Below are 16,932 nucleotides of genomic sequence, written 5' to 3' on the forward strand. Positions count from 1 at the left end.
GTCTGCCATTGACATCCCCATTTATTGTTCTTCCCGTGATCCTAATAGCATCTATTTTGAGGAAAACCTGGGTTTATCATTTTCCTCAAAGAAAAAGAGGTTTGTCACACCAGATTCAAAAGTTTAAGATCATAAACCAAACAAAATATGACTTCGTTTAAACATGTGTGCATGAATCATAAGTTAATTCTCTTAATGTTCCAGGCCATATTTGTCATTGATATCGATAAGTTAATTATAAGTCAACTAAACGCAATATGTTTAAGATTACAGATCAAAATACAATTTGTATATGCAGAAGGGGCCTTAAAAATAATCTTTTGCTATTTCTAATGTTCTTTCCATGACTAAATTTGAACAGGACAAAATTTCTCGAAGATTGAAAAATGTCTTTCAGATGGCAATATATGGAGCATGTTTATGTCAGTTAAATCATTGCAAAACAAGTACATGATAACATAAATGGGCATCCACAAATCTATCAATCAGCTTTCCCACCGTTTCTACTAATTGTTGTTTTTATTTCTATCTTTAAGAAATCAAGGAAGCAAGATTATGAGATGGAGAACTTCATTGAAATACCCATTTTGGTGATTTAGCTAAAGTTGAAGGAGCCATTGGGACTACATATGGTCCATTCTTGATAACATTGTTAAGACCTTAATATTTACTTTGAACAAGAATTTTTCAAATGTAAAGGTTCCAAAGTTCTTTAATGTTCTAAAGTAATTTACGTGAAGTTCAATGCAAAAATTTCAATTTGATTTGAAAAGGCATCCGCATTAATTTTATTTTGAATGATTGGTTAGATTTGATTTTTGTTATAAGTTTCAATTTGGGAATCAGGTTATTAACAAAACTACGTAGTGTGACCTGAGGCTGCATACCTTCAAACCCAAGCAGCATCTACATGCTAGAGGCATAATATATATAATTCTCAAACATCTTATTATCCTGCTATGTCAACATGCCCACTTCCAAGTTTGCTTCACCAGATCCCTTTTTAAAGTTCGAAACATTATGACAAAAGTTCACCATAGTATGTTAAATTTGTTATTTTTATTAGTAATTTATGTAAGAGAGTAATCATAAACCTTAAGAAAATAAAATGCTATTCGTAATCCTATTATATAATGGCAAGTATAATAGAAAAAAGGCTAGATATCGACTACTAGTTGAATGCCCATTAGCACAGCATTATATGACAGTCTCTAGACCCTACTCTCTAGGATTAATGCATGACAGTAGGAGACATCTTAATCAATGGTGGTTGCAGAAAGGATAGGGCCAGGGGTTGGCTTGTGTTAGGAGATTAGCAGCAGGGAAGAGCAAGAACAAGCACTCATATGGGAATGGGAGTAAGGAGGGATGAGGAGGATTTTGGCAGCAACGAAAACAAGGGGAAGATAGGAGAAAGAGAAGGAGAAATGATTGCTGGGTGGAGGGAAGGAAGCCAATTACAGAGGGAAATAAGGAAGGAAGAAGAAAAGAGGAAACGGAGTTCTCATGAGATTTTAAGAGAATATATACTCTAAATAACATGATATTTTTAAAAGATCACAGAAGTGCTCTCCCTTTTTGAAACTAGCAAAACTACCCAAATAATTTTACTTTTAGAGGAGCAAAGCCTGCAAAATCTGTCATTGTACATAGGAACAACTAAACCAGTTGTTCCCTAGGTAATAAAAGGTCTTCCCTTGTACACTGATTTTAAAACTAAATTTGGTTACTTCAAATGATGAAGGAAATCAAATATGATATTTGCAAACAATCTTGTAAGGTTAAAAAAAGCTTCATAAATCTGGTCACAGAAAATATTTCATACTTACATTTTCAAGCCTCAGGCACCCACATATGCATGCAATTGTCCATACAGACAAAGCAATAGCCTCCTCCTCAGCTAACAGTGCACTGTGTGCCTGAAAAATCAAGGCCAGAGAATATGCAGGACCTTTATGTCAAACTTCCATATATAAAGGGACACATGCTGCACCATTGCAGCAACTGGAGGTCAAATTGATAGCTAATCCTAGCATAAGCAGAATGTACCTCAGCCACTTCTAAGCTTGTATTGCAAGATCTAAGATCAACAGTGGAGTCAGCAATATGAAGAACTGTTTCACCAGGCCTGTGAAAATCCAAAGGATGCAAGTGCTCCAAGGGCCGGAAGGTAAGCTTCGAACCCCTAGCAGGGCAATGTAACTGATAATATTCACAAATTATCTGCAAAGATCCATGACTGTTCGCCTGAATTCAAATAAGCATATAAAGTGAAAGAGTTAAGTAGTCAAGTGGGCCCAGTTCAGAAACCAGAAAACATGAAATATTGGTTTTAGTCACAAAAATGCAATTATCAAACCTTGGCCCATTCAAGGATATCACCATGACCACTGGAATCTTCCAGACCAGATGAAGATGGCTCTTCGAGCTCTACTTCATCCATATCACTCCTAAAATTTCTGTCTTCACTTGGAGAACCTTGGAAACTGTAGATGCTAAGAATTAACATTACTAACTCGTCAAACAGAAATTCTTCTTTAAACTAGGCTGCCAAAACAGCTGCAAAAGTGCTAATGTAAGACTAAACCCTGAGATTATCACTAACTCAAACAATAATCATCTCCTGTCACTCTTATTTCAACAGAAAGCTCTGGTCATAGAAACATTACATACCATAGATAATGTAGATTTACAGGAGGAACACTCAGAATCCACCTGTTGTGGCCTTAGCGTTATTCACATGTCTCACTATTATTTCTAATGTGAAACTTTATGGGATAAAAGTTTCATATTATATTTCTGTACCAAAAAAAAGTTTCATATTATAATTCAACCATGAAAATGTACATTGAAGTCAGCAAAATTTGAAGGAACCTCAGGATACTTGTCATAGAGCCCTTATCTTGTTATGACATAATTTATTTATTATTATAACATAGAAGAAAACCTATGAAAGATCTTATACATAATCCAGTATGAAGCTTTAGTCAAGTTTTTAATTAACATGTTATGCCATCATAAACCATTATTGACCATTATTATTGTTACAGCAGGGCTCTGGTTCAGTACATAGACTATGCTTAGGAAAATGTATTAACTTTGATACAAAAATTAAATCTTGAAAATAATGTCTTATTTAAAGAAAGGTACAGGTGAAAATAATTACTGTTACTTACATTATAAGTTATAGCGGACAATCATAACACTAAATAATGCACTATGACAGCCATTATCTTTTTCTCCCGTTATTATATATAGCCTAATGAGGAGGTGCTGAAACTGTTATAAGGCCACTACAACAGTTAAAGGTCATTGATCAAAACCTTCACTTTAATTGCAACTCACCAATAGGAATATAGGATCCCTGATATTTGCTAGAATTTGCTAAGGAATTTGCATATTTATTGCCAATAACATTAATAAGGAAAATATAAAATAGAAAAAAGGTACATAACAACTGAAAGTTATACATAATATAAACAAACAATTTTCTACCAATTTCCCATAAAATTTCTCTAAACAATAAAAAGGTGCTAAACAATCTGCAGTATAAAGCAACCAAACTGAGCCAATAATTTAATAAAACCATCGAGAACCACCTATATTATAAGTAATCATACATTTCATTAAAGATGTTAACTATAATATCAAGATAATATATAAATAATTTTTGGTAAAAGACAAAAACGCTCTATTAAAAGGCTGAAGATCAATTCAAAGAAGGAAAGCCTTGCAATATTCTCCTTAAAAATTTATAACATAATGGAATTCAAGAAAAAATAGCTGCAGAATATGGTTCATGCCAAACCACTCATCAATTCGATTGACAATCAGCAGTATTGAGATGACATTCCAGGACCACTTAAGTGGATGCATTGCACCAATAAAGTTCAGCTAAAATCAATCCAGAATAATAATGTGTACACAACTAATCTTTTTCATACCAATTAGACTTAATCATTATAATCTACTTGCACTATTCATCTGATACCAACAGAATTTCAGAACAATTTCACCAACAGGGAGACTCATCTAAAGAACGATTTATGTGATCAGAGAAAATAAAATTCTACCTGGCAGAGGATTCGGAGCTTTCATAGAGGCAACACCGCAAAAGTGGCAAAACGGCATCTGGAATCCGCCTTTCAGATTGCCTGTTTTTCATGACCTCATCAACAGAGTTATCGTGGTTATCTTGAATGACATCTCTGGATTCTCCTTCAGTTACAAAATCTGTTATTTCTTGATTGACTTGAAAGGTGGTGTTGCTCTGGATGACTTCCTTAGAATTCAAGTTCATTTCATGGAGCTGGTTATCCACAGGTTTATCGTTATCAGATATTTTCTTAGGGGTAGAAACTTCTGTACTTAAATCAGAACATCTCATCAAATTTGTTGCATCTTCGGTGCAGTACTGTTCCTGTACGGGACTATTGGTTCTATCATAAGTGCTGTCTTCATCAGAAGTTTCTTCCAATGACAGCAAATTTAGCATGTCAATGCCTTTTGTTAGCCATTCGAACCTTTCTTCAATGAAGATGCTGCAACCAAAGGGAAGGCATATATCATATAACCAAAATTTGGTCTCTTACAGCAGACTTTATTAGCCTGGAGTGCCAAGCTGAACGCATACATGCAAGCATGCACATAAACATCGTAGAGGAAAGGTCACAGGAAGGAATGCAAATGGACATCATAGAGGAAAGGTCACAGGAAGCAATATGTGGCAGCTTTTTTTCACAGAAAGGACGTATAGAATAAATAGACAACCGCATCCAGCAGAAAGCAATATGGAACTTAAAAATGGCAATCATACAGAAATCAATTTGAGACTTCCAATGTTTTTGTTGTATTTTACAAGAAAGGGCGGAAGATAAGAAACATATTGACACAAATGGCATGCACAAACATATAACAAGAGACAGCTACATCATTAGTTGAGAGCAACATAATAAAGAGTCGCTAATCAAGATGAAAATGTTAGCAACTTTATTCTATTGAAAGTAACGTGTTGGAAAGCTAAGGTTGCATGGAAGGAGGCTCAGCCAATGATCAGATGTAGTGGAAAGGAGGCACATCCAACGGTCAGGTACAGTGGAAAAAAACAATGCTCTCGATTCAAGATTCCTTCATCACAGATTCACCAATTGGAATGCTTAACCAAATGATTTCCCTAATCAAAGAGTTATTCATAACAAGTGCATTAAATCTAAAAAAATATCAAATCAGCACCGTGAATCAAAAAAATTGTCAAGGTGGGACCACCAACCATGGTATATTGTACCATACTGTACCGGACGGTACCGAGCATACCATACCATACCGGTCTGGTATCGGTGGTATACTGACACTCAGTACGCCATGCGTACCGCATATCGTACCGTACAAATTTGATAAAAAAATAGATAAGCTAGGGCTTAGAACATGATTATTGATGGTAGTACTAAATGATGATCATTTGAACGAGTGTAACTATTGTTAAATAATGTTATAAGTATATTCTTTCTTTATTTACTTGCATTTCAATTGCTAATTCAAATACATATTTCTTTTGAATGTAATTTTAGTTTGCAAGTTATGTGATATTTATGATGATAATGAAGAGCACACACAGAAAACCTTGAATGGGACATTTAACTTGATACTTTTATCTTATTTCTTGCAAAAATATAGCATTTAGATAAGAAAAATGATAAAAAAAATCCAAAACCAGAATTTGGAGGTCAAGAAAGGCCATACTAAGGGCATTTGGGGCATAACGATGCGTACTCATTGATACCTTTTCAAAACGATCTTCGATATGGCACGTGCTGCACATACCTTTGGTCAATGCAGCATTGATCCTCAAAATTTTGAACCCTGCCTCCATTTAACTCCACGATACTCTCCACTCAATGTTAAAAAAAAAAAAAAAGTTTCAGTTTCCATTATACCATCCCAAAATATTTCAGCCCCAAGCCTGCCTTGGAAAACCGAAAATTATTCCCAAGAATTTCACCCACCCACAAAATCCTTCCTTCCTTAAGAACTTAACACTTTTATCTAAGCTTATCAAAGATAAATTTAGTTCAATTTCAAATCCTTATCAAACTAGGCAGTTTGATCCAACAATATTTGGATTCTAATCTTCTATTATATATAGAAAATGGCTAGAGTTCGCAAGTAAAGCCAGAACCCAAAAGTGAAGCCTCGTGTGAGGAAGAAAAAAAAAAACATGCAAATCCCACTATTGAGAGAAACTTTCTTACTGAGTTCCGATGGACTTCTCCATGTCTCACATGCAAGGCACATCATAATTGTTTCTTCTCTCATTCCAATGCCACATGTTTATTCATTTACAACAACATTAAAATATATTAAAATTATATCTATTCACTTTTCTTAAAACTTTTTCTATTTTTCTTACTTATAATTCATTTCACATGCATTTCAGCTAGGCCTAGTGATGAAAAAATGCTGTCAAATTCTTAGTTGAACCCCATGAGGCACTGATGCTCAGTGTTGTTTCCTCATTTCTCCATCTTTTGTCTGCCAATGCACAGTATAGTGCATGTATATATAGCAAAAACCTTTTTACAGAAGAACATTCCAGAAAAATTTAAAACATGATCGCCCTACCACCAATTCAGGGATCAGAATTAAGACCGAGTTGCAGCATTCTTCCTCTTTACAACCATCAGTACCCCTTCCATTCACCAATGAATGTTGACTCCAACTTTTGCTGACAATGTCACAGCACCACCTTTTGTTCCTCCTGTTTGCCTGGGCCCCTGCACCCACCTTTTTTTGCCGGTCATGCCTTCCATGCCTTCTCTTCAAGTCAACAAAGACATCCATTCCCCTCTAACTCTACCGAAAACTAAATTAAAGGGACAGAATGGTTTATGGTGGCAGAATGCATGGTGGATCAGTTAATGAGGGGAGCTGGTTGCTAAAAGCCTTGCAGGTCAGGTGAACATAGGCAACAAGTTCAACAGATAAGACAGTATGGGGCCAAAAGTGAGCAAAGAAAGGGTACAATGTTGAACAAGTGTATTTAGGTAAGGAAGGGTGGAATAAAATACCAACCCTTCTGGCATCATCTACGGATTTAACAATTTCTTCCTTTTGTACCCATTGTAATTTTAACAAACTATTTATGTTATTTTGATGACACTTCTTTTTATTGTATAATAATGGGTAACCTCATGGTGGCAATCCCACCAAGCATAGTCGGTGGAACCGTCCTGAACCGAACAGTTCCGGCCATTCAAGTCGTACCGGTGACTCACCAATATGGTTCCGGCAACGGAAATGAGACCCGTTGACAAAGCCGAAGAAGGAGAAGAAGAAGAAAAGAGAGAGCGAGCGAGGGAGGGAGGGAGAGGAAGAGGTCAGAACGCCGGCAGAGGGCCGCGGGGGGCCGACTTCACTTTAAAATGCTGAATTTTTTAGCCGCGGCCCTCCACCGGCGACCGCCAGCCTCTCTCCCCCTTCTCTCTCTCTCTCTCTCTCTCTCTTCCCCTCTCCCACGGTGTTGTGCCCTCGTCGGTAAAGGCCCGACATGGCCCGTACCGACTCGTGCCACCATAGAACCGGTATGGTGCTCGGTACCGGTTTCTACGACCTTGCCACTAAGTCTTAGACTATCTCATCAGAGTTCATCTTCACTTCTATAATGTTTCTTTACTATTTTATTCTATTTTACCACATGGTTCTGTCTCTTCCTAAAAGATTTTCGCTTAAACACCTATTTTGAATGCACAAAGATGCACTAGGAGCAAAATGGAAAGAATATGCTTTTTGATGGAATGCCAAAGTCAAATCACTGGCAAAAGCCTTTTAGCAGAAAGTAGTTAAATGAAGTTATAACTAATATTGCATTTTCTTTACTTGCAGTATTTTATAGTCAACCTTCAAGTCGTCAATAAAATCATAACTTCTTAGACAAAAAAGCTGAAATACTAATGGAATAATATTGAACAAGACAAACGGAAAGCCAAACATATCTAAGGTACCACCAAAAGAGGGAAAAAAAGAAAAAAAGCCTTGAAAATGAAATTTTACCTTCTCAATATACCGAAATGCAGCTCAAAGAATGGAAGCCTTGATAGAATGCAATAGCATCGAGATGTAGTTATTATGTGGCGGCTTAAGGATGGAGAGAAGCTTTGCTCACCTATAAGCATGGAAACTAAATTTGATGGTTTCTGTACCATTTCATCCACTAATACACAGCATCCATAGAAGGTTGAATCATCAGCCACCTGAGGAATTATCAAGCTCTCTATAAGGATCTTTTGGACTGTATTATATGGACAAGAAGAGATCATTGGTCGTACATATAGCATAGGCTTTTTGAATCTAGTGACATATGAAATTACATTTTTTTCAAGCATTCACAACCAATAAAATATAAAAACTAGTGACTTTGATCCCAATTAGTCTAACTATCCAGTTTTAATACAAGTCTACCAGACAAAATAGTCAAAACTTTCAAAATTAAACTATTTTATGTAAATCTACTGTAACCTATGTTGCACAGACATGGGGATGAGCATCAGGTGCTGTTACATGCCTTAATGTCAGATTCTTCTAATCTTTAAGAATTCCTTCTTTGGATCTATACTCTCAAGTGTCCCACCAATACCCATTTCTAAATGTCTGCTGAGGATACTGTTAGGTAAAAGCAAAGGGTCTAGTTAACCATGACTGCAACCACGTCAGAGTAAGCTCCATTCATGGGACACCATAAGAACTGATCACTTGACAAATAGAACAGATATAACACAACTTTGTGTATGGCAGTAAACTACAAGAAAGCTTCAAGATCTAAAAAAGATGACTAAAATATTAACTCAAAGGGAGACAATGTATAAATTGACAAAAGGGCAAAGAAAAAAGCAATGCTTCTCATCCAACCACATCTTTGTGGAAACAAAGAATGAAATAAAACAAACCAGGATCATGTAAAATCAAAATACCATATAAACTTTTCTCAGCTGAACTTACTTGATTAATTGTTGATGCCTAAAAACTATTAAATAATAAGTTACATTTTGGCATTAGTATTCATCAGGACAAAAAGGATCAATTCATGAGTTTCAATTAAACATGTTTAATGGAACAATAAACATCTACAAAAAGATAAAGCCTTTATGTATTGGGGATATTGAATGAAACCTTTAACCAGCATACAACAAGATCCAGATGGAAACAGAAAAGTTTTGGACAACATTAAGCTAAACATTTATTCTGTGCTAATGACTACAAAATCTAGAATTGTAAAATATCCAATATTATCAGTCTACAAACAGGTAAGGTTTCCAAAACATATTATGAAGCAAACAATAAGCAATACTAAAGACAAAATTAACTGGAACTAAAATTATAGCTAACAGGAGCTCAAATGAAGAAAAATAGCTAGAAGCTACAAAATTGGCAATAAAATGACTATAGAAAAAAAGAACCTGTAAACGAAATACAAAAGACTGGTTGTTTTGCTTTAGCTGTTCCTGCAGGAAGGTCATTAAATCAAATCAAAACAAATGATCAAAAACAGAAAACAAATCTCACTAAGGAAAGGAAGCACTCTCGTGCAACTGGAAGTGTTTTAGTGTCAAAGTTCTGTAAGTGCAGGATACAAATGAGATGTTAAAAAATGAACAGCTCGTTTAAGAACAATATTCACCTGCCCAAGGAGTATCTCGTTCAGCTCACTTAGTGAGGGAGTTCTTTCTACAGCATGAACCTAATGTTAAACAATGTTAAATGTAGTCAAAACAAACAGGTATCTGAGTTATAATTAACTGTATGATAGCAGCAGGGAAAAGAGGTAACACTAAATAGAAGAATGTAAATGACCTCAAAGCAACAAATTATCTAAACAGAGGCAAAAAATAATTACAATCTACATAGGATGCACTAGTGAAATTCTTAAATAATAGCTATAGAAAGTAGAATTAAGGCACAAATATGGGATTGCTTCAATCTAGGTTTTAGAAAAAAGTTCAAGTAGTACCCCATGGCTGTATCCAACATGTATCAGAAACCAATAAGTGTCGAACGAGGCTAAGAAATGAATCCTATTATTTAATTAGTACATACATCCATAAATACATACATTATATCAGGAATTCAGGATACCTTTCAGATATATCCAAAGAGGGGCAGTGATATTGATCTAGACTTGTTTGCCTATTGCAACCCACCTAACCCAGCCCATTGTGTTTGCAGGTGAGGGTACATGTCAAAAATCCCCAACTCACCAGCAAGTCAGAGTTGGGTTCAAGTCAGACCATCTCAATGTTTCAGGTCAGGACAACTATACTGAATCAAAATATGATGCTTTAAACCTTTAGCTAAATAAGTGGAATTGTGGAAGGGAGTGGCTCGACCCCAAATCCCTGATCTCTTCACCCTGAAGCCTTCTCATTTCTCTGATACCTCCCATCTCTCAATGCAGCAGCACCTCTTCAACATCCAGCAGCACCTTCACACTAGCAAACAGCCTCATCTCCTCGTCCCACTTCCCACCTACCATCATCCACAGTCTCCTCTTGCTCAAGAAAACCCTAGCCCTCTCCATCAGGGATTTGTGCCAAAGCAGCCTCAACAGCAGGATCTCCTCGACAAATTGGAAAACACCATTAGATCCTTTTAAAAATTCAATCTCAATAAGGGGTTTCCTCAGATCGCAAGCACCAGCAAAACACAAAAGGGGGTCTGGGGATCTTGATGGCCTGAACAAGGTTGAGGAGGTTCAAGTGCCATGGGTGACGGCAACAACAGCAGCTGATCAAACCATGGCCTGGAGGTATTGTGTGACCACATCAAAGAGGGATCAAAGGGAAGCATGCTCTGCAGTAATATTCCCAATGGTGAGGTAGATCCAGGTCATGACGACTTGGATATTGCTACAGCAAAGGGGGGAGGGACAAGCTTCAGCATACATTTCTTTATGGTGCTTTCTTTTATGGCAGGTTTTTGGATGGCAAGAGTTGCATTGAGCTTCAAAGGGGAGGAAAAGGGTCCTTGTGGAGGGGTTAAAGGGGTTAAAATCTTAAATAATACGCTAAAATAAACAAGTATTGTATACTAAAAGTTCACAGTAGGCCGTATGATAGCCAAACTTGCATTGCATTGAATAGGCTTGGACATTTGGTGAGTTGGCATACTTGACACACTGTAGGGAGTGTCAAGTTCACTGTAATGTTATTTTTTTGAGTATGAACCATGAACGGTGTTTTATGGATTTGAATGATGTCGAAATGGAGTTTGCTTATGTTAGCATACAAGGTATAAATTCTGTTATTGTGATGACTCATTAATCATTATGCTTTATTAGTGTCTTTTTACCTTACTTATGGTTATATCCCATCCTATAGCATCAGTATCATCTCATATACTCACGGCTTCCTCTCATATCCATTTCCATGCTCCGTAGGTTACAACAATGCAAAGCAGTATACAGGAAATTTAGTTGCAATCAGCCGTGGTCCTCATGTAAACTATAAGATATGATAAAAACTAGCGATGCCCATACACAAATATATATTTATGCAAATACATTGGCAATAAGAAAATCTCAAACACCCAGTCCTCTATTTTTCTACTCATAGGGAATCAATGATCAAGAGTTTCCCTAATAGACACCAAAACTGTGTCCAAGCACAAACCATTGTAAAGATTGGACATAGGGAAACAATAGTATTGCGAATAGATGGGAAAGCAGTATCAATATCATTAAGCTTTATTTGCTAATGAAAAATCAGATCATTTGCCATGCAGATTGCACTCGAGGATAGTGGGCAATAAATCTTTCGCAGAAGTCAAGACATAAGGCACCAAGGAAAACAACCTTTTTGATAGTATATGTCAACCCCAAAATTGGAGCAAGATACGACATTGCTTCTTGATCTATAAAAGGGTGACTAAAGGTCCAAAACTAATGGTGCATGCATAAGAAGGACATGCGCAATTAAACAAATACCGAACAGGCATAAGACAAATGACAATTGAATACACATTGAAAATATAGTTGATGAACAATTGCATAAAAATTTAAGATCAATTTTCTTGACTAACCAGAAACTGATCCTCATTGGTTAGATGATTTAGTAAAGGAGCATTACTCATTGGTTCCAGCAAATAGATACAACTGTGGCGGCTTTTCAAGTTAGACAACTTTCATATCTTCATAGTCAACCTATCACTTCTCATTCTCTAGTGCAAAAGCATTCGAATTTCAGTCCCACCAGGTCAAAGTCATTAAGGCAGTACTCAAAAAGTCACGATGCCAATCTTGCTAATGTTATATAGTACTCTAGGCCCTGACCAGTGCCAGTCCTGAGTAAGTGGAGTCCACAAATGTGCATTATGGTGTCTATAAATTGACCTAAATATTAAGGACATTTGTTTGCACGGCTAGGTCTGCTTATTCCAAGATTTTGATGGTTGGGGTCATCAAACAGTATAGGCACTGCATATGTGGGCGAAGAGCCAAGATTCTTTCTTCAGTTAACTACTGTAAGTAGAAGTGAGTGGTTCCAAGGTTTTTCTCCTTCTGTTCTTACCTACATAACTATATAGCCTGTGAAAATTGTAATATGCATGATAATACGCATTACAAACACAATACAGAATCTTCAGAAAAAGAAAATGTTGTAAAGCACTAAAAAAAATATAAAATATAAAGGGTAAATACCAAACCTCCACACCTCCTGGAAAGCAGAAAGAAAGGAGATCCTTATTTTTGAGCGGCAGCTGCTTTTCTGGAGGATATACAAATAGCACCTAAAAGTAAAAAAAAAAGAACTTAACAGTATAGGTTGAAGTTCATGGTAGCAAAACACACAACAATATTATACATGGAAACATAGCAACAAGAAAGCACAAAGTTGCAAACTGTAAGGCAACAGAACAATAATCAACATTCTGGATATGACTACTTAGAAATTGTCATAGATCACAATATGTAAAATATACCACTAAAAAATGAAATTAAACTATGAAAGAATTGCTAACATAGTACAAAAGGTTCTGATTTTAGCATTTCAGTTGTGGATAAGAACCTGAGGTTCAAGATTTGGTTCAGCTTGAACTTGGAGATTGTAACTCAGCAAGCTTCTTTTTTTCTTTGAATCTTCATTGTTCCTCTCCAATACCAGCCTTTGAAGTGCTTGGACATCAACATTAGGATGGAGTCCAACAACTACCATGCTCTCAAAAACCCTCGATGGTTCTTTCACAGGTCTCTGATCCTGTCAGATGTAAAAAAAAATTAAGATGTATGATTAACAAATGAAAAATAAATAAATGGTAAGGCTGTAGAAACATGTATGGCCCATTATCCATTACATGAAAGGGAAGTCAGGTCCTTGACAAAGCAAAAATTGCAACAGGAAGATACATATGTGGAGCTCAAGTTACCAAAGAAGATTAAAGATGAGCAACAAAATTTGGAGGATTAATAACTTGTACAAATGTTCAATTGAATTGACAAAACAATGTTACACCATGGTTTTCGATCTCAGCACCAAACCCTGTACCAATAGCTTAATGGTATGGTACACTTCCATACAGACACATAGCACACCATTGGAGGCAAGACAGCAGTTGTACAATGTGTCAACACAGTACCTTATAAAGCCCCTGTGCCATACCAGTACATTATTGAGTCAGTATGGGTTTACCAAGTACTAGGCAGCACAGAAATCATTGTTTTATGCTAAGCACATCAACATCGTTTGATCTGCAAAACACAATTTTACAAATATGCCTTTTCCATCAAAGTTTCTAGAGTCCTTCTCCAATTAGTCTGAGGAAAAATTGCAACAAGAAGATACATGTATGGAGGTTTCAAAGAGAAAATTAAGAGGAGAAAGCATGGATGAACAGCAGTTGGCATAAATGATAATGAAATGGTCATTTTTGTCAGACCATATGAGTCAAACATCCTGCATATAATTCATGCTGGATAGTATTTAGCAGTTTGACTTCCATACTTGTTCTTGTCTATCGGTATAAGCAAGATTTTAGCATGCTAATCATCTAACTGTAGCATACTATTGTAACAAGCATAACGTTGGTCTCAAGATCCAGAAAAAACTGGTGATGTCTAAGCATCTATTAACTTCATTTTTGTAATAAAGAGCATGTCTAAGCTTAAATATCATGCCCTAACCCATCTATTTGGGTCAACTAATCCAAAATGTGTTTTTTGAGAACTATTGTAGGTTTAAGCCTTGCTGAAAATTGGAGTGAGTACGGAAAAGAACCCCAGTCTCTTGTATCAACAAAAGATAATTCACCAGCTCAGCTAGTTGGCAACCTCAACCCAAGGCGTGATTGAAGGCATTGAGAGAGGGGGGTGGTAGATAGATAGAGAGAGAGAGAGATGCTTTACCAGTGATTGCAACTGAAATCTTGACCATTGACGCTTTTGGCTGGTTAGAACTTCTGGGTTGTAAGCTCCCTTAACTTCAGGTGGAGGTGAGAAACCTTTCAAGACTTTTGTGACCTGACTTTGCAGTTTTTGAAGTTGGCTGTTACTGTTATCATCTCTGGATGAGAAAACTGCAGATGGGCGTGTTGATCGAACAGTTGCAGCTGAAGCAGCAGCAAAAAATGCTCTTGCAACATCTTCAGTTGTTTGCATAAAAAATGAAGAACCCCATCCAGGGCTACCAGAGTCTTCATTCTTATCCATCCTGCTTTACTATATCAATTTAATAGATTCTCTGCCATTCATGTAAGAGATACAATTAAGTTGAATGTTTCAGTTGCATGTACTTGTCTCAGGTGCATCAGGTCAGATAATAGATCAACACATTACTTCACTGGAAACTAACTCATGGAGAAAGGGCAAAAAAAAAAAACTTATGACTAGTAGGCAAATGAAATGACAGAAAAGCTGAGGATTCACAATAATGAAATAAGAAAGCATGCTTTTATCTAAATAGAGTGCTTACAATAATTTTATTGTCATTCCAGGAGGAAAGTTGGGATTTTGGAAAGCAATGCATAGGACAAGAAGCTCATTATTATCTATGCAATATCAAAATCAGGAGAAAATTATTCAATATAGGCAACCGAAAAAGGTCCACTCTTTTTAGTACAAGTTAAAGAATGAAATTATGGAAAACAATCTAGCTGAAGCTCACAAAGATCCAGTATTGGCAACTAACGCTAGGTCACTTTTGAGTTAGATTAACCTGCATCAATTATCCAAGAAAAATGTGGCCCATATTGTGAAACACTGGCTAAACATGGCCTCTTCAATTTATCAGGTGCTCCTTGGGAAGAAAATGTTCTTTAGTTGATAAAATATCAAAGACAGAGAAAATGAGACATTGCCTATGAGGACATAATTTTGATGGCATAAGAACTTCAACAACATTGATCACGAGAGGTTTCATTTCAGATCATGATACAAATGTGAATGCAACAATACCTCATGAATGTTACAAGATATTCTTTTTCAAATAAACAGATTCAAGTGAAAAAAATGTACAAAGCTCCAATAAAGAATATATATGTGTGTAAACAGTGAAAAAAACTCAAGTGACTTCAAGGATCTGTCCACAGCTGAAAATACATTTTACTAGCTGAAAAATAAACATAAAAGTTCTGTCATATGAGGTGATATTGCACGCTCTCATTGATATCACTCCCGACCAATGCAATTGGCTCTCATCAATTATATCTGAAACTTCAAGTAACCACTGATTGTCTGGGCAAATTGTCTCTCATCCTTGCACCCCAGTGTTTCGATCAACGAGTATCAATCAGCCCATGACGTTAAAATATCAATATTTTCCAATAATCAGATATCCATCTTAACTAGCGTCATCATCAATTGTCTTTCATCTGAAATATGAATATGTTAAGCTTGGTAACATGCTCATATCTCCCATATCTCTCTGCCTTAAAAGTGAAAAGCTACATAAAACACACAAGCTCCAGTGTTATTACAAAACAAAGACTGATACTAATGAAATTTCAAAATCTTCATATCAAGCACACAATAGATATGACTGTAGTTTTTTTTCATGATCGAACTAACAATCCAACAGGCATCCAAATCAGAAGCCTGGGTTAAATTTTTTGACGATTTTATTGAGATAAATTCAACACAATTTGTTCTTTATACATCAAAGATGTCCAATTAGTCGTGAGAAAAATTCCCATACTCCTCCATCGGACTATTTCTTCATCCGAACTTCTGTCGCACAAAATGGGCATCCAAAAACGCCAAAAACGGTTCCCTTTTCCACAGTTTCCTCATCAGCTCAACACTCATCAACGAGCTCAGAAACAGAATTAAGGTTTCACGTCGAGTAAAGATTCCATTTCCCCCAAAAGAATCCCAAACAACTCAAAGAAAGAAAGCAAGTGTGCACTAGAAACCTCGACAAAAATAGAAAATTTCCCAAATATCCCGATAGGAGATTCTATCAAGAGGTTTTCAATTAGAAACGAGCTGGGCCGCAGCATTCAAATTATATTTCACCGAAATACCCAAAAATTAACCCACAAAAGAAAGCGGAAAAAATGGACTAATCAAAGAGCAGTTGATGAGAAAAACTAAACGAGGCGATCAAAATCGATCACCTGCGACGAACCGAGGAGGCAACAGTGCGGCCGCCCGCCGAGGTCTTCCTTTCCAGGACTTCTCTCACTCTCGATCGCTCCGGCCAAGGAAGGGAAAGCAAACGGTATTTTATATATATATATATATATATATATATATATATATATATATATATATATTCTACTAACGTAGAAAAATTATTGGTTTACGTGAAGAATACCCATTACAATTAGAATTATCTCTGCTGCAAAAGGGCAGTTTACGAAGGAACTGTCTACACTCAGGCTCGTGCTGACCCGAATATTGATTATAGTTGAGCCCAATTGAGAAGAAATTTGGTTGACCGTCCGTATCAGATG

The 16,932-nt window shown here is 36.4% G+C and overlaps 1 protein-coding gene across 5 annotated transcripts in view; it reads right to left on the bottom strand.

The window, feature by feature from the left end:
* LOC103703282 overlaps positions 1 to 16,709 on the bottom strand; it is a 37,305-nt gene extending 20,596 nt beyond the window's left edge. Inside the window, exons 1-11 of one of the 5 annotated variants that reach the window (XM_039131508.1) lie at positions 16,594 to 16,709; positions 14,387 to 14,720; positions 13,053 to 13,241; positions 12,691 to 12,774; positions 9,671 to 9,730; positions 9,450 to 9,488; positions 8,047 to 8,246; positions 4,074 to 4,541; positions 2,360 to 2,495; positions 2,050 to 2,247; positions 1,830 to 1,919 (exon numbers count right to left, since the gene is read on the bottom strand). In XM_039131508.1, the coding sequence (XP_038987436.1) occupies positions 1,830 to 1,919; positions 2,050 to 2,247; positions 2,360 to 2,495; positions 4,074 to 4,541; positions 8,047 to 8,246; positions 9,450 to 9,488; positions 9,671 to 9,730; positions 12,691 to 12,774; positions 13,053 to 13,241; positions 14,387 to 14,689 (1,767 nt within the window). In that variant the 5' untranslated portion in view covers positions 14,690 to 14,720; positions 16,594 to 16,709. Of the gene's footprint in view, positions 1 to 1,829; positions 1,920 to 2,049; positions 2,248 to 2,359; positions 2,496 to 4,073; positions 4,542 to 8,046; positions 8,247 to 9,449; positions 9,495 to 9,670; positions 9,731 to 12,690; positions 12,775 to 13,052; positions 13,242 to 14,386; positions 14,721 to 16,593 lie in introns of those variants that run through there. The other 4 variants (XM_039131509.1, XM_039131506.1, XM_039131511.1 and 1 more) reach the window with 4 other exon arrangements.
* Positions 16,710 to 16,932: the final 223 nt, after the last annotated feature.

Source organism: Phoenix dactylifera, chromosome 11, assembly GCF_009389715.1.
Source record: "Phoenix dactylifera cultivar Barhee BC4 chromosome 11, palm_55x_up_171113_PBpolish2nd_filt_p, whole genome shotgun sequence".
In the NCBI taxonomy this organism is placed as follows: domain Eukaryota; kingdom Viridiplantae; phylum Streptophyta; class Magnoliopsida; order Arecales; family Arecaceae; genus Phoenix; species Phoenix dactylifera.